This window comes from Myotis lucifugus, unplaced genomic scaffold (genome assembly GCF_000147115.1).
Source record: "Myotis lucifugus unplaced genomic scaffold, Myoluc2.0 scaffold_576, whole genome shotgun sequence".
Classification (NCBI taxonomy): Eukaryota; Metazoa; Chordata; class Mammalia; order Chiroptera; family Vespertilionidae; genus Myotis; species Myotis lucifugus.
In genome coordinates, this window is record NW_005871624.1 from 353939 (window position 1) to 372781 (window position 18843).

Here is an 18843-nt window from a genome sequence, read left to right on the forward strand (position 1 = left end):
CCCCCGTGCACGAATTTCGTGCACTGGCCTCTAGTAACAACATAAAGAAATGGAACAGAATAGAATGCATAGACCCATATGTGTATGATGAACTGATTTCAACAAAGAAATAAAGGTAATTCATTGAAGAAAGGACTACTTTTCAACAAACAGTGGTATTGGAGGTCCACAGGCCAAAACAAAAAAATGAACTCAATCTGAGCCTCACACTTTTTACAAAAATTAATCCACAGACCTAAATGTAAACCACAAAAATTATAAAACTATTAGAAGAAAATATTTATGACTCTCACCCAGGTAAAGAAATCTTAGATAGAACATCAAAAACATATTTCTAGCCCTGGCCAGTTTGGCTCAGTGGATAGAGAGTCGGCCTGTGGACTGAAGGGTCCCGGGTTCGATCCTGGTTAGGGGCATGTGCCTTGGTTGCGGGCACATCCCCAGTGGGGGGTGTGCAGGAGGCAGCTGATCGGTGTTTCTCTCTCATCCATGTTTCTAGCTCTCTGTCCCTCTCCCTTCCTCTCTGTGGAAAAGCAATAAAATATATTAAAAACAAACATATTTCTATCCCTGGCCAGGTGGCTCAACTGGTTGGAGCATCATCCAGTGCACCAAAAAACTGCAGGTTCAATTCACGGTCAGGGCACATACTTATGACATGGGTTCCATCCCCAGTCAGGACGCATACAGGAGGCAACTGATCAATGTTTCTCTCTCTCCCTTCCTCTCTCTCTCAAATCCCTAAAAGAAAAAATTGATAAAACAACAACAAAAATTTTGAGGATGGTCTTTATCATAATTAAGAATGTTTGCTCTGTGAAAGATTCTGTTAAGAGAATGAAAAGACAAGCCAAAGATCCTAAGAAAATACCTGCAAATCACTTATCTGGCAAGGACTTGTATCCAGAATATACAAAGAACTCTCAAAACTAAACAGTAAGAAAATGAACAACCCAATTCAATGAGTTAAAGATCAAACAGATACTTCACCAAAGAACAAATACAAATGGCAAATAAAACCCATGAAAATATGATCAACATTAGTCATCAAGTCAATTCAAATTAAAACCACAATGAAAAACCACTCACATACCTATTAAAAAACAAATAAACAATAGACAATACCAAGTGCTGGCAAGTGGAGCAAACCAGAACTCTCAGCCATAGTTGGAGAGAATGCAAAATGGTACATACATATAATCAGGTAAATGGTTTGGAAGGTTCTTATAAAATTAAACATACATTTACCATATAGCCCAGCAATAATCTGACTCCTAGGTATGTACCAAAAAAAAATGAAAATTTATGTTCACACAAAAGCCTGCCCATGAATGTTTATTGCAGCTCTATTCATAACTCCCAAAACCTGGTAACAATCCAAATGTCCTTCAACTGCAATGAGTGAACAGATAAACAAATTGTGGTACTGCTTACAATGCAAAACTACTCAACAATAAAAAGGAACAAACTACTGACACATTAAAAAACATGAGTGACTAAAAGGCCTTATGCTTAGAAACCAGACTAGAAATTCTACATCCTATTGGATTTATGACATTCTGGAAAGATGAAGAGCATATCAAATGGTTGCTAGATGTTAGGGGTAAAGGATGGGCTTGATCACAAAGAGTAAGCAGAAGACAGTATTTTGGGATGATGAAACTGTTATATATATTCCTAAGGTACTACTGGCCTAGACAGAACACAGGGAAATGGCATTCCATTAACTGTGGGCAAGAGCATAAAATAGTACAAACTCAATCTGGCTATGCAAGACACTGAAAGCATGAATTCAAAATCAGGCACCATAAGGTTCTGAAGACAGAATAACAAATACTTTTTAATCTTCAGCACCCAATTATACATATAAAACTCAAGATTCAAATTCTCACAATGATTGGTACATAATGAATATTCAATAAATGTTTGATGCTGATGAACAGAGGGGAAATGGGTGAATATGCAGCAATTTCACTTTTGAGTATTTGCCCTAGGGAAATAAGTGAGGCTGTACACAAAGATTTAATTATAAAGAGGACTCGAAGTTGGAGTGCCACTTCTTTAAAATGGCCATGTATTTCTCCACTTCCTGGCACAAGAAGATGCCAATGATGTACTGCTAAATTTTAAAAAGCACATTCCAAAGCAAATCCAGCACAACCACATTTTTGTTGGAAGAAAAGCTATAAACCTATAAATATTTCCACACTTTCTTATATTCTGCAGTGATGAATAATATACCTGGGGTTAGAGGGCATAATGTTAAGTGTTTATCTCATGGTAGTATTACTACTGATTTTCAGTTTCCTCTTTCTACTTGTCAGCATTTTCCAGTTTTTATACAATCACGATCTATTATTTAAAAAGTAACTTTGCTTAAAGATCCTGAGCTCGGCCGAAACCGGTTTGGCTCAGTGGATGGAGCGTCGACCTGATGACTGAAAGGTCCCAGGTTCGATTCCGGTCAAGGGCATGTACCTTGGTTGCGGGCACATCCCCAGTAGGAGATGTGCAGGAGGCAGCTGATCGATGTTTCTCTCTCATCGATGTTTCTAACTCTCTCTCTCTCTCCCTTCCTCTCTGTAAAAAATCAATAAAATATATTAAAAAAAAAAAAAAAAGATCCTGAGCTCGGCCGCCATGGCTCAGTCGTTGAGCGTCGACCTATGAACTGGGAGGTCACGGTTCAATTCCCAGTCAGGGCACATGCCTGGGTTATGGGCTTGATCCCCAGTAGGGGGTGTGCAGGAGGAAGCTGATCAATGATTCTCTCTCATCATTGATGTTTTTCTCTCTCTCTCTCTCCCTCTCCCATCCTCTCTGAAATCAATAAAAATATGTTAATAATAATAAAAAAAAAGATCCTGGATAATCCTAAAACTTGAGAGGTACATGTATACTGGGGCTGAGACATCCAGGAGGAAAAATCCCCATCTGAGAGAAGGTCTAGGGCTCACAGGACCAGAGTCTGACCCTAGGGGCTGTTCTCAAACCTGCTTTGGGGGCCTACTGAGGGAAGAAAGGCTGGCACCCACCTGTATAGATGTCCATGAAGCTATGCAGGGCCAGACAATGGGGATTCAGACACATCTTCACCTGGGCAGTCACCACCTGCAGTCGGTTGGCTGTCATCAGCCAGCATTCCTGAGGCCCAGCCAGGGAGCTAGTGCCCAAAACATCACCAACAAAAACAGAAGGAATATCAACCTCTTAATAATTAATCAGTCTCCAAGATTCAGTGATGAATAGCAAAATTCACAAGACTTTACTACAGTAGGAAAAGGAAGGTGCTAGAGCTTGTGCCCCAAGTTTTTCTAGGTAAGTGTTCCACTTTGTTGGAACCTGGTCTGGGGAATCACCCTCAAATTTAATATAATTCTCAATTTGTTACCAATTTAACCAATCCCACCGAACTCCCAAATCCAAGCATTATGCTGGGCAGTCCAGATGTAAACTAAATCTTAAATTGGTGACAATAACTTTCAGGCATTTTTCAATGGAAATAACAGATGGTTACTAATTATTATTATTAATTAGCAATCAGAAAAGTAAGGGAAACCTAAGAAACACAGAGAATAACATATTCAAAGGTTACAGCCTGAACGTTGTTTGAAGAAAGAAAGTTGTTTGTACAGGCCAAGTGAGACGGGGCAGTTAGGGGCAGGAAATGTGAAAGGGCTGCTTACTTTTGTCCCCCTTTGAATAATGGGCTGCTACAGAGAAGGCACTGCGTGGATGGAGACTCATAATAATTTGACCAAGAGGTTTGCTCGATGGTGACCGTCTCCTCACTGACGCTGGACAGAATGAGTCGAGAACTGTTGAGTTCGTGAATCAAGGCAAAGACCTCGGCCAGCTCGGACTCATTCTCAGGAATCTGCAGGACTTTGCGCAGCAGCTGCAGCGTGGACTGGCGTTGGATCTCCCTCTGGGCCGCACTCAGGGGCTCTGTGACACTCAGCCCATCTGGGAGTGCTGAGCTTGCCTCCTGGGAAGAGAGTGGATTGATCACCAAGAACCCAGGGCAAAAAGAGCCAGCGTGGGCTACATCAGGAGAGGCTGTGAGTGACAGAGGATGGGCGATGACAGAGAGGTGGGAAACCTAGGTTCCTAACCAGCTCAGCTAATAACTCACTTGTGACTTATGGCAGGTGCTTTCCCCCTCTGGCACCCAGTTTCTCTGTCAATAAAATGAGAAGACTATACACAACACATCTCTTAGTAAAGGTTTCAAGTGTCAGCTCACATTCATCAGGTAGGGGATTTGGAGGGTAACAGACCTGGTCTTCAGTTCTGTTTATGCCACTTAACAACTGTACATGTGTGACCTAAAGCAATTTACTTAATCTTCTGAGCTTTAATTTCCTTGCCTGTGAAATGGAGGATCAAAATACTAGTAATCTCCTATAGTAGTTGTACAGAATAAAGAAGATATTGTAAGTAAAGCACTTAGTACAGTGCCTGGGTTGCAATAAAAACTCTATGAATGGTAGTTTTCATATATAAACAAATATTCATATTAAAGAATCTATATATATAAAAGCCTAAGCCGGTGATGGCGAACCTTTTGAGCTTGGTGTGTCAGCATTTTGAAAAACCCTAACTTAACTCTGGTGCCGTGTCACATATAGAAATTTTTTGATATTTGCAACCATAGTATAAAAAAGATTTATATTTTTGATATTTATTTTATATATTTAAATGCCATTTAACAAAGAAAAACCAACCAAAAAAATGAGTTCACGTGTCACCTCTGACATGCGTGTCATAGGTTCACCATCACTGGCCTAAGCTACCATTCGACCAGTAGCTATGATGTGCACTGACCACCAGGGGGCAGATGCTCAACGCACAGGCATGGAAACATGGAACAGACTGATGAATCTCAGAGGAAGGGGGTAGGGGGAGGCCAGGAAGAGATTAACCAAAGATCTTATATGCATACTAGAGACCCGGTGCACGGGATCCCTCAGCCTGGCCTGCGGGGATCAGGCGGAATCCGTGCCCCAGCCTCTGACATCTCCCAAGGGGTCCTGGATTGCGAGAGGGCGCAGGCCAGGCCGAGGGACCCCACCAGTGCACAAATCCGTGCACTGGGTCTCTAGTTTATCTTTAATGCTTTGTGGCTTCTAGGTATAAGAAGACTTTATATACTAATCAGAGGCTTCCAGAAACAAGGTTCTGAAATGCTCATTAGGTTCCTTGTGCAAATGCAGCCTGAATACTCCCTTCTCCATGCTCCCAGAGTCCATTCCTTTATTGCAGAATACACTGTCTCATAGTTGATAAACCACTGTTTCCCCTCTTCAGTGAGTATAGGGTCCCTGCTTAATTACTAAGTCCCAATACCTGCATGAGGTCAGAGTACACAAAAGATACTAATTCATAGTTGCTGGACATAGTATACATTGCTTTATAGAAGTTATGTGCTTCATAAAAGAAGCTTTCTATTAACTCTACATCCTCTACATTGTCTATAATAGTTTGGTTACTTATCTTTCGCCTGCACTAGACCATTAGCTCCTTATGCAAAGGGACTATGTCCTACTCAGCTTTGTATCTTCAAAAGCCTGACCCATGGTAGGTATTCAGTATATGAAATGCCTGAAAGGATGAATGAAGAGCTGAGTAACACTAGAAATGCGTTGCCCTGGGAGGTGTGTGTTCCCCGTCATCACTATGTTGAACCATAGGCTGGCATATAAGTTGGCAGGAATACTATCCTTTGGCTCTGAACCACAGTTGGAAGGTGGAAAGGAATGAGGACTGTTCCAGCCAAAGATGGTGCAATCTTAATTACAGCCCAAGAAAAATTGCATAGGAAATGTATGGCTGCCAGGAGGCTCCAAAGAGCAATACACACAAAGTCCCTAAGTTTCGGACCTATGTTTTATGTTGTAGAAAACCATAATGACATTTATTTCTCCTAAAATTAAGGATATTGGAGGGTAAGGGAATGGCTGAAGATGAGGGTCTTGGTGTAGTTAGCTAGTCAAAGACAGAAGAACATAAATGAGAGTGGAATTTGAAATAAATTGGCAAGAGGTCCCTAGACAATTCCTGCCTGACCTGGAAAGTTAAGTGACCTCATCATCCAAGACCTAGAGACCAACACCCACTTCCATGCTGCAAACCAACACCTATAGAAGGAGAAAGGAATGTTCAGAGCGTCTACCTACACAGAATGCAATTCCATCCCATAGTTACTGATCAATACATTATTGTATTGTGTATGCAAGCTCCAGGGTTAGAAGGTATGGGGGAAACAGATATACTTGGCCTAAAGGAGATTCTAGTCTCGCAAGGAATTAAACTCTAATGAAGAGGAACAAATAAACACATGGAGAATTCAGGAAGAAAGCTCACTGCCAGCAGAGGGCACCAGTGGACAGCAGAATGTGATGGAAACTGTGGAGCCATTTACATGCTATTTCAGGGGATTATACATTGCTTGATGCTCAATTCTGAGTCTTCTCTAGGGCTCATGGCCCTGAGAATAAAATGCCCAAATCTAATACACCTTGCCACCTTACTTTACTGATGGGGAAAACAAAAGCTTCCAGCTCAGGGTCTCTTGGTTCCTACTCCTAGTGTTTTTTTCCACTCACCATGAATGTCCACAGACTTGAGGTCCACTTCCCTTTCTCACAAAGACAGTAACCTCAGAATACGACCCTGAGCACAGAAACAGACCTAGAGACAAGGGGATGAAACTCGCCTGCTAGAAAGGCCCCTCCCCATAAGCAAAGAAACCTTGAAGCCTGAAGCAATTCTATCCGCTTCTCAGTTCTATCCATACAAGTATCCCTCCTCACCTAAACTTCTTCTGGGCCTCTCTCTGGCTCAAGGACATTCAGTGGGACCCCAGGACTAAAAGACACACTGCCCAGTCTAGCATTAAAGATCTTCCATGATAGGGCCCTGACGTGCCTTTCAAGGCTTTTTTTCATACTCCTCCCCATACACCCTCTCTTCTGGCCATGTCAACACCCACCAACTCTCTGGCTCTTCACTTTTGCTCACGCTTGTCCGTGAGTACAGCATGCCTTCCCCTTCCATCCACATCCTGCCCATTTTGCAAGACCCAGCTTAGATGTGGAGTGGCCAGGCTCCAACTTGGACCTTGACCATGTGCCATCCTTCCCCTGCAAGGCAGATCAGTTGACATTCCTCTAATTACTCTCATCCTAGTCATTCTATTTGCTGCCAAAGATGTTGTCACTTTCTGTTCACTTAAGAAAACTCACATATGAAAATTCACAAAACCTCTGAAAAAGCCCATTTTTCCTGGTTCTAATAATAAAAAGCAAGTCCTAAGGATACCAAGTGTTTTATCACTCAAATAGTTTGATTCAACTTCAGAGAGTAGGCTTGCTAACAAGGCTGCTAGAAGTACAGCTCTGTGATTAGCCAAAAGCTCTGCAAGGAACGTGAGAGGCAGCGATTTAATCTAGTCTTAGGGTTGGCATTCTCTAATTACTAAAATACTATTAACAGGCCCTCTATCAGACCTCAGAGCTAAAAGAATGTAATCTTTCCACCTCTTCTTCTGAATCCTATTTAAGGCCTGTGTTACCATTCTCTTTGGTTCATGGGGCCAGAAGGGTCTCAGAGATCAAGGTATCTGATCAATTCCCTCACCCTGGCAATGATAAGGAGGTCCACAGAGAAGGCATTCGCCCAGGTTCAGAACCTATAACCTGTTTCCAGTTCTGGTGCTCTAGGTACTATCATGTACTAAGGCATCCTTTTATTTCTACTAAAATAGGTTTGTTAACAGAGCCCAACCCAAGGCCAAGGGATGTGTTTGGGGAAGGAACTCACGAGAGCCTTGGTGGTTTTCTCAGTCCGGTCTTTGGCAAGGTTAAAACCACAACTGGGGCAAATCCGTGGTTTATGCCGGTTGGTGTAGACATAACTACAAGAGGGATTCTTGCACTTTCCCCGGCCTCTTGATGTAGCCAGGCCCAAATCCTAAAAAAGTAAGACCAATGTTCAATTCTTTAAAAATTGAGTTAAACCTGGACAGAGCCAAGAACCAGGATGACCAGCTATCAATAAATCAGAGAAGAAAGTGGCAAATGCAAAACCAGATTTAGACTAATTTCCAAAGAGCCTTGAAGCAAGGTCCTTTTCTGCAGTTTCCCCTTTACTCCAATACAGCCTGTATAATTTTGTCAAGTCCTTCTCCCAGTGTCAAACAAGTGAGTTGACTGTCAAAGGTCAGAGATTCGAATGCCTCCAAGGCTCAGGCAACTGGCAGAATGAAGCAGGCCTGTTCTAACGAAGAGTGCAAGAGATTGTGGTGTACTAAAGACTTCCAGCCCTGCCTAAATACAAATTGTAACTTCTAAAATACTGAAGCTAAAAGCTCTGGCATTTAGTCTCCTATGATGAGATGCTGTCTAATCAGTCAAAGAGAGGGTTGGTCCTGGGCAGCTTTTCACCAGATGGTAACCAGAGTGCCAACTGTAGCCAAAGGGAGGGCATGATGAGAATATGTACGGCATGCAGAAGGCAGTAATTAAGCCTTTGGAAAAAGAAACCTAAGATCTCGGGATAAGAGACACATTCTCCTTAAAGATCAGGCCAGACTACGTACTGAACTACCATCCTGTGCTGTCTCGTTCACTACTGAATCCCCAGTACAAAGCCTGGCACACAGCAGGTGCTCAATACATCTTTTTTTGAGTGAACGACTCTTTATCCGGTAAGAATTTATAAAAATGTAGCTGCTCTATCAAAAGCTATGTATCTTACTCAACTTAGCCAGAGAATCTGTCAAAGGTATTTGGCTGGTTGACATCGTAATGATCAACAAAATCCGAGAATGTTAAGAACAAGAGAAACCAACGCAGCATGTTAGAGACAATAAAAACTGAGGACCAGAGAAGGAAAGAGCCTTGCCCAAGGTCAGAGGGCATGCTAGCAGCAGAGCCAGATCCACTTCTGGACTAGGATTTTTAGACATCAAGTGTTTATTCCACTGTCCACAATGCTTACCCTCCAAAAGAATGACCCCAGAGTCACACATCTGTGTTATGTTAAAAATAAAAGAGAGGGAAAGGGAAAACCTTGGTGGAAAATGCCAGGCTAAACAAAATAAGTTGCTTTACTAAAAGTACTTTTCAAACCCTGTAAGATACTAGGATGGAATGCGATTCTATTTTGGGGAGGAAGAATACATTTCCCAAACTTGTATATGGAACACACTTTTGAGGATAAAAGGTCCAAAGATTGCTGAACGCTAAACTGGACTAGATTGTCATCTCCAACTACTTTCAATGAAATACCCTGATCTCAGCTTTACTGATCTCTCCTGAGAAAAACAAATCTAGCTACTTTGCCCAGGAGCTATCATTTGTATTAGTGACAGGGCTTTCAGAATCAGTGATCTCTCCCTGACCCTCCTTTCACTCCTGACTCCCACTACTCCCCACCCACCAGACCTCTACTCACCCTAAACCACAACATCAAACCACCGCTGGGCCCATCTCCAGGCTGCACTTACCAGCGTGACAGTGCAGCTGTACTTATATGGAGGAAACATATCAGGCTTGACTTCTACAACTTTGAACTGAGACGTCCTGTTGGCTGAGCCATTTGGTAGCTGTGGATCAGAACAAATTATTTAGTGTGTCTGAACCTCAAACTCCTGAGATCCTGTGTTCAAAAATAGCTTGAGGGAACAGTTTCCAAGGAAATTTGCAGAGCCATGCTCCAAATGAGCAGGTTCACAGACTGCCACACTCTTCTGTGCAGCTTCTAACACTGCATGTTAGAAACACTATGAATCAGATCTACAAATACTATCAAGGGAGAAAAGCATCTAATAGCTATGTAGTTGAATAATGTTTGCATAGAAAGAAGTCTGAAGGATTATTCACTAAAGTACTCAGGGGTGAGAGAATATCATGATTGTTTCCCCTTTACCACTATCTATAAAATGTCAAATGTTCTATACTCAATGTAGATGCTACTTATGTAATTAAAAAAGAAAAGATGAAGAAAGCATTCTAAATTAAAAGTATTTTGTAATATTGAATTTAAGTTGATTTACAGAACATAAAATAAAATAAATAAAGTTTAAGACTAGAAAAAGGGCTTATTTTAACAAATAACAATTTTTTAAACCAAAGAAAGCTATTTACAGAGAAGACTAGAAGTTTACAAAATAAAGGGACTGATCTAAGGGCTGGAAATCTACAAAGTGGTGCACTCAGTGCTGACAACACCTGGATGACAAGCAGGTTAGCCTTCAAAGTAAAAGCCAGCTGATATTTTTGTTGTGGCAAATTTAGAACTATCAGACAAAGGAAGTTACCCAACAGTGCACATGGCAAGGGAGATGGTAGACCAATTTTCCTGCTTCAGTTTGGTCCATGACAGGGTTTTCAAGCTATAAGCCATAATCCACTGAGGGGTTGTGAAACTTAATGAGCTAAAACTAGCACTTTGAAAAAAGAAGTGGAAAACACCTAAGTGACTGGGAACAATTAAGGGCATTGCTTCATTAAACTTTAATGTGTGGCTGTATGTATGTTTAGTGGGCTGTGATGTAAAAATGTGTTTCCTATTGAGGATGTTGGTCAAAAAGCAGTCTGGTGAACAATGCTGATTAAGGGAATTTTGATTATAACTATTCTAGCCACATATGGCAAAAGAACTAAAAAATAAATCTAAGAATAAATGTGCTTGAATACATGGAATTTTGACACCTCAGAAATCTTAAGTAACTATATATTGTTAAATTGGACTGAACTGGCTACAAACCAGTACACAGAGTAAGAGCTATATTTTTTAGTTTAAAAAAGTTGTATTAAAGAAATACACACACACAAGTGCCGAAATGACTTGAAGGCTAAAGGAGCACACACTGGACTGTTAATAGGAGTTAGTTCCGGGTGGCAGAATCTCAAGGGACTTATTTTCTTTCTGCCTTACCTGAATTTTCTATATTTTCTAGAACCATGCATTCATTTTTTAAAGGAGGCTAAGGAGACATGACAACTAAACACCGTATCTAATCTTAGTCCAGACCCTGTACTCCAGTAGAAAAATGTTATAAAGGACATAATTGAGTAAAACTGACAGGATTGGAACACTGTATCAGTGTTTCAGTAACAGAATATCCCTATTCTTAGGAAACACATACTGGAGCATTAAGAAGTAAAAGGCCATAACTTATGTATATTTTATACATACACATATATGGGAGGACACACGAGTAATATTATAAAGCAAAATGGACTAATACGTTATCATAGGTAACTGGCTAACAAGTACATGGGTGCTCTGTGTTTTTGCTAATTTTTACTTGTGCAAGTGTTTTTCTAAGTTTTCAATTATTTCTAGATAGTTTTTTAAAAAAATTTATTTTAAAACAAGGAAAGAAATTAACTAAAAAAGCAGTAACTCATTTATGCTAAACTCCTCCCAGAGGTCCACCAGTGTAAGAATTAGGGCCTACTTTTTGCATGTCTTTAGGACACTAAATGGAACCCCTGTTCTCGGAGCAACAGCTCCTCCTCAGGGAAGGGAATGCGTCTTACCTTCACCTCACCAGTGTTAGATGGCTGTTGGATGGGCTGGCCCAGCTGCTTCAGCGTGCTTGGCTTCAGGCCACAAGTCCTCACAGAGGGAGTCTTATCTGGGACAACCAGGAGCCAAACTGGTAACTTAAGTGCATTCTGTTTCCCTAAGTCTCTCATCTCTATTCTCAACCCCCCACTCCTGTCCCCTTCCCATTAGACAGCCCCTCCTCCCAGTGTAAGAATTAGGCCTACTTTTGCATGTCCTTTAGGACACTGGCCCTGGGCAGTCCCATGCTGCTGAGCAACCAGCTCCTCCTCAGGGAAGGGAATGCGTCTTACCTTCACCTCACCAGTGTTAGATGGCTGTTGGATGGGCTGGCCCAGCTGCTTCAGCGTGCTTGGCTTCAGGCCACAAGTCCTCACAGAGGGAGTCTTATCTGGGACAACCAGGAGCCAAACTGGTAACTTAAGTGCATTCTGTTTCCCTAAGTCTCTCATCTCTATTCTCAACCCCCCACTCCTGTCCCCTTCCCATTAGACAGCCCCTCCTCCCAGGTCTGTCCCACTCCTTACCGCTCAGGGAAAAGGCCTGCCTGGCCCTGGGCAGTCCCATGCTGCTGCCTCGGCCCACATTAGCTGGAGCCGGGAGAATTGCTCTCATGGGTCTTGCTGCAGCCAGTAGTGAAGGCTTGCCCCGTGCTCTGCCTTTAAGCTCTGAAGCTCTGGGACCAGGGGTGATCAGGTCAACTCTGAAGAAAACAAGAAAGAAAATCTAGAAATTCAGGACCAAGAGAAAGAAAAAGAAAAGTGCAGTCTCTAAATAGCACTTTATTGGAGGGATAATTTAGTGGTTAAACTGTCAAGCTTTAGACAGAAGGGTTCAAATAAAACCTTGAAGTTGTTGTGTGGCCCTGGGCAAGTAATCTCACTCTTCTGTTAACCTCAAGTTCCTAATATGTAAAATGGGACAGTAATTACATATACTTCATGGGGTTATTATGAAGATAAAAAGGTGCAAAAACAGTGCCTAAATAATGTAACATCTCATCTGCCTGTAATTAGAGTGTATCAATCTCCCATATGAGAGCACTTAGAGAACCAGGAGAACAGTCTGTTCGTTTTTGTTTTTTTCATCTTTGTAGCTCACATATTGAGCACAGAGCTTGTACCATAGAAGGCCTCAATCCACGTGTGCTAAAGTGACTCACTTGCCCAAACAAAAGGTCTGAAGTGCACAGCTTCATCCTCTAAGGATACAGAACCATCTCAAAATATATCGTTCAGGATGTTGAGAATACTGACTGTCTCTGAGAAATGGAAATGGATGACTGAGGATGGGACAGAAGGGTGATTTTTTCCAGTATATAGTCCTTATACCTTTTGAGTTTAACCATGTGAGTATATTTCCTACTCAACAATAAAAATTTTTTAAATTATAACATAAATCGGAATTTCTAAACATGGGCAGTTTTAATATTATGGGCCAGAAAACTGTTTGTTGTGGGGGCTATTCTATGTATTGTAAGATATGTAGCAGCATTCCTGGCCTCTACCCGCTAGATGCTGGTAGTAACTCCTACCCTGAGACCCAGTTGTAACAACCAAAAATGTCTCTAAACATTGCCACAATGTCCCCTGGAGGCAAAATGTTCCCCACTGTGAACCACTGTATGAATAAGTAAGGACTTCCAGTTACAAGACCACAACCCCCTCTTGAAAGGGGCTACATGGAGAATCTAGTCAAGCCTTAAAAGGGGTAAAGGGGGGTTGGGGGGATAAGCTGACACTTATGGACTTCCTCCCATCTGCAAGGCCTACAATCTTTTTCCATCTATATGGTCAGACACTGAGGATAGATTTTTTTCAATACTCAAGATTTTTCAGAGGAGAGAACTGAACACAGAGGCATGAAGTGACTATGCCCAGGTCAAATGGAAGCCAGGGACAGAGTCACAAACAACTGAATTCTCTGACCACCATGATAGGAATCTTTCTGTAAGGTAGCCTTAACAGAGCTTCTCTTTCCAATCCAGTATCAGGACTGAATAGTAGTTTATAATATTGCCCATAGCCTGTACCAACAAGACCCTGATAACGGCTTTAGGGAAACTGACAGGAAGAGATGTATAAGGAACCTGACAGCAGAGTATAAGAGGAAAGGTAAATCATTCTATGTTTCTAGGCCTTGGTTTTTGTACCTCCAAAATAGGAGCCATTAATGGCTCTGTGGCCTCTCAGGAATGCTGTAAGGGACAAAACAAACATGAGTTACTCTAAAGGCAATCCTATAATGTATAAACACAGTGGTTTACCCTGTAAGTTTTTTAGAAGCAGGGGGTGGACTGGAAGTGCTGGTCCCCTCGGCTGGTGGTGGCATGTCTGGGCTAGGACTGTCATTCTCGGTTGTTCTCAGAGAGACCTCAGGCTGCACACCACTCTTGACCACTGGCGTCTTAGTGACTGCTGTACCACGATTCCCAGGAGATTCCTTGACCAAAACATGGGCATCTGAGATGATCACTTCTTCCCACTCATTCTCCTCACCCACTTCTCTTGGAGGAGCTACGCTTAAGAGCTGGCTTACAGCTTCCGAGTTCTCCAGAGTCAGTTGGGAGGTGGTTTCCTTAGAGGCATTTTGCTCAGTGAGGACAGGCTGCTGATTTCTTTTAACCGCAGAGCCTTTGGAGGAGACGCCAGAAGCCAATTCCACTTTGACTTTGGCTGGCTTTTCCTAGAAAAAATAAAAATACCTTGTATGCATATGCCATTTGACAATTGACAACACATTCACAAATACTCTCTCATTTGATCCTCATAACAATAATGTATGGGCAACAGATAAGGAAGCAGAGGCCAGAGAGAGGTGGAAGCTAATGTAAGGTCCCAAGTATGAAACTGGCCTGAATCTAAGTCTTATGATTCCAGGTCCCTTTCACTACAGTATTTAATGCCGGAGTTAGGATAAAGCTCTTCTCATAAACTTATTACTGGCATGCCTCTTTCGGTTTCAGCAAACACACACTGACATTTTTTACCTTGACCTTTGACTGTTCAAAGCCTACTTTCCTCTATGTGTAGGAAGAGGCTGGCACACTATCATATTGGGCCCAGAAGTCCTAATTTGTTTATGTTGGTGGTCCCTTCATGAGAATCAGTTAATCCCAATGTGCTCACAATCTACAGAGAAAGACTGGAGGCCTCCAACTCTGTTGGGGAAAAGTCTATCTTTTGTCGCAAATTCTTCCAGGTGAATATTAAGCCTGACTTACACATATGCTATAAACTCCTCCCTGGGTCAATATAACTCATATACTTATTATTTATGGGCTAGAAAATATTCAAAATCACTAAAAATACCAGCTTCTATCTCAGATAGAACTACTTTTAAAAATTCCTTGGTGCTTTAGCTTTTATGCAATCAGCATATATACATACATGTATACACAGGGTGGAGCAAAAGTAGGTTTACAGTTGTTCATATGGAAAGTAACATAATAATGAATAAATAATACAAGAATAAACTCTGTGATTCACATACTCACAATTGGGAACCTACTTTGCTCCACCCTATAATTATATACATACACACTCTAAAAAAATTTTTAAATAGTACTTGTCTCCAGGAAAGGTCTCAGAAAGGTTTCTTTCTTTTATGTGTGTAGTGAAAGGCACTGTAAACTAGGAGACATGAAACATAAAAGCTGGGTTCCATCTAGGCTCAGCTTCACTCCTAATTACTCAAGTGGCCCAAGGCAAGCTCTATCTGAAGCCTCATTTCCTCATCCTATAAAAGGCTAATATGCAAATCGACCAAATGGCAGAAGGACCGGTCACTATGATGCGCAATGACTACCAGGGGGCAGACGTTCAATGCAGGAGTTGCCCCCTGGTGGTCAGTGTGCTCCCACAGGGGGAGCACCACTCAGCTAGAAGCTGGGCTCACGGCTAGCGAGCGCAGTGACTGTGGGGGGGAGCCTCTCCTGCCTCTGTGGCAGCACTAATGAGCAGTGAGCCAAGCAGTAAGGAGCAACGAGCAGGCAGGCAGTAAGGAGCGAGGGGTCCCAGACTGTGAGAGGGCGCAGGCCGGGCTGAGGAACACTCCCACTCCCCCACCCCCCCCACTCCCCCCACCCCCCGTGCCCCAGTGCACGAATGTTGTGCACGGGGCCTCTAGTTATAAAATAAGAGAGTTGGGTTCTCAGTGTTTGTCAACAGCAGCAAGATAGCCTTTCAGGTGACCCCGCTCCACCAGCATCTGTGCTGTCATTAAATTTTATCACTACCTTCCAGTGACTGATTTGCAAAAACTGCTCACCCTTCCAGAGCCCCTCAGGCAGCATGTCACCTCTAGCTAAGAACTTTAAGAAATCTCCATAAAGCATTCTCAGATTCTAACACCCACTGGAGCATAAGGATGAGTAAAGATACAGGGCTTACTGACTGCTAAAGAGGGAAAAGTCTGCAAAAAAATAGGAGACAAGTTAAACTAAGCTTCTAAGATGAGATCTTTGAGCAAAACACTGCCCACTTAAGTAGACTATTTTAGACAAAGATCCTTGGCAGGAAAACTGGATAACTTAAGCAATAAGCTAAAATTCTAGTTGGTGATCTCAGATTTCCTTACTCAGCCTCCCCTTTTTAGACGTCACCTTTCTTTCAAGATGAAAGGCAAATACTACCAGTTGCCCACTCAGAGACCTCAATTAGCACCATCAGAGAACATAAAGGAGTGAGGCGCTGAGCTACAGAGCCTTTTATACCATCCTTTGTTCCATCCAACTCATTGGGAACCATGCCACACATTTTTTGGGGCTAATTTTAGCCAGTATGAGCTCCAGAACAATACAAGAAAAGGTTGAGTCATTTCCTGACTGGTGTGGACACATTTGGAGCTTTTAGAAACTATTTATACTTGCTTCAAAAAATCAGAACTAAAAAATGTTAACAATGCTTAAAAAGTGTGTTTTAGTGGAAGAAAAGGTGCTGGCATAATTAGTGAACTTAACAAGTCACTTCCCTTGAATCTATTTCCCCTCAGCTGGAAACTTGGAGTTGAACTAGCTGATAACCAAAGTCACTTTTAACTCTAAAATTCAAAGTACATTAATGCTAAAATGTTACTCTTTTTCTTCTTGTACTCATTTATTCATTCCTATGAGGTTTAGAAATCATAGATTCTACTCTTTACACAGTAACTCAGAAAAACCTTTGGGAAAAAATTCTGACTTAGCAAGTCAATATGGGGACAAGTAGATAAAAAAACCAATTGTCTTCATGTCATGAGTTTGATCTCAGAAAGAGAACCAAGGCTCAAAGTAATTTTAATCAAAGGTGGGAAAAAAGACATAAAATGAAAAAGAAAAGAAAGCCAAGTAAAAACATAATCTGAAGTGAAGGGCACAGGGTCAATAAGATTGTTCCATGCAAAAGCATAGGAAATAAGGTCAAGAGACAGACCTCTGTGCATGAGTGAAGAAAGGCCAAGGAAGGTTCGACTACTATCCAATTCAATCTCCCTACTGCCACTGGGGAAGTACGTTTTGGGGAGACTAACTAGGGTGGGAATAAATGGGATGGCTTCACAGAGGCACACCGGAAGTACGCACAAAACACTGGACAAAACCTCCTGAGAGTCCCTAGCACTAGATCCTTCCTGCCCCTTGAAAGATCGAATTCTAACAATAATAGAGACAATAATTATATTGCTGCCAACAACGACAGGAATGAAGCCTCACTGAGGATTTAATAATGCCACGAATGTGTCATCCATTTTCCATGCATAATCTCACTGGACTCCTGCAACAACCCTAATGAGTTAGGTAGTGTTGTTTACTTAATAGTTACAAATGAAAGGAAACCTAAATCAAGAGTAGAAACATAAAATGACTTGCCCAAGGTTGCATAGCTAAAAACTTGGGAAGCAGAGGTTTGAACTGAGGAAGCTAACTCCAGGACTGTTTTCCTAACTATTATCCTAGCCTGTTTCCTGGAATTGGTATTATCCTGAACTTCAACACGGAGCCAGAGGGCAAAAATCATCATCCCAGTATTTTTCAAGGAGATGTTGTGTGGAAATTGCCCCAGATAAACTTAATAAGTATACTGCAATATAAGTTTATCTACACAAATAAATCTGGACTATGCTGAGTTAAACACATTACAAACACAATCCTAGCCTAAGCTATTTTCACAAAGACAATGCCCTTTTTCCTTTTCTATCTACCCAAATTCTACTGATCTAGACCATCCCCTCTATAAAACCATCCCTGATTATTTTAGTCTTTTGGGCCCTGAATAATTTACAGTCTAATATAAAAATGTGACAAGCATGTATGATTTATATAGTAAGTGCCAAGCATACAACATGTGCTGAACTGAACTTCACAGGGCATAGCTTTGATGCTCATGTATTTACAAAGCATCAATTATCTAGAGAAATGGTATATATTTGGAAAGTTAGACTATGAAAGATCTTGAATATTAGTTAAGTACCTCCACTTTTAATAGGAGCATAGATTGAAAGGACTTTGAGCTAAGGAGTGAGAAAATGTGAGCTACACATCTAAGTAGCAAAAACAGTCAGTGTAAAGGATGGGCTGTTAAAAATTTAACCCTAATAGGAAATGAATAAATTAACATGGGATAGTCATCCATGGGAAATTATAAAACCATTACAGAAAACGTTTTTGAAGAATATTTAAGGCATGATATATTAAATGAAAAAAGGCAAGATACAGAACTTGTATATTCACACAAAAAAAGACCAAAATATTAACTAACTGTAGCTTTTCTTTGGATGGCATAAGCTTATGGGTAACATTTTATTCTTTCTTTTTAAAACAGTCTACAATGAAATTGACTTACTTGTATGGTCAGAAAATGAAAATAAACATTAATTTTTAAAGTTATCTGTTCTGAAGGAAAATCTACTTTGTGGACTTCCAAATCAGCAATGGCCAAAAGATTTTACCTTTGGGATCCACTTCCCTCCTAGGAAGTTACCACAGGTAGGGCACTTAGGTGGTTTGTGCCTTGTGACATATGTAAAGGAGCAACCTGGGCTGGTGCATGTCCCATGGCCTCGGCGGGTGTATGTAGTGGTCTGTAAAAAAAAAAGGGGGGGGGGTCAGAATCAACACCACAGTCTAACCTCTCTCAGATCCTGATGACCATTATCACCACAACAATGCCAGCAAGATAGCAGCTTGTAGAAGGATAGGCAATCTATAATAATAAAAGCGTAATATGCTTAATTAGACCGGACTTCCTTCTGGACGACCTTCCAGATGAAGCCGGGGCTCCGAGGGAA

General features: G+C 41.5%; 1 protein-coding gene across 8 annotated transcripts in view; it reads right to left on the bottom strand.

The window, feature by feature from the left end:
• The window catches only part of HMGXB3 (HMG-box containing 3), a 44826-nt gene that overhangs the window by 14249 nt on the left and 11734 nt on the right, over positions 1 to 18843 (bottom strand). For 5 of the 8 annotated variants that reach the window (XM_014446804.2, XM_023745734.1, XM_006104484.3 and 2 more), the window contains 8 exons: positions 18505 to 18636; positions 13847 to 14265; positions 12108 to 12283; positions 11874 to 11971; positions 9512 to 9610; positions 7825 to 7974; positions 3687 to 3988; positions 3036 to 3163 (listed from right to left, as the gene is read on the bottom strand). In XM_014446804.2, coding sequence (XP_014302290.1) covers positions 3036 to 3163; positions 3687 to 3988; positions 7825 to 7974; positions 9512 to 9610; positions 11874 to 11971; positions 12108 to 12283; positions 13847 to 14265; positions 18505 to 18636 — 1504 coding nt within the window. The remainder of the gene's footprint in view (positions 1 to 3035; positions 3164 to 3686; positions 3989 to 7824; positions 7975 to 9511; positions 9611 to 11873; positions 11972 to 12107; positions 12284 to 13846; positions 14266 to 18504; positions 18637 to 18843) is intronic. The other 3 variants (XM_014446806.2, XM_023745733.1, XM_014446807.2) reach the window with 3 other exon arrangements.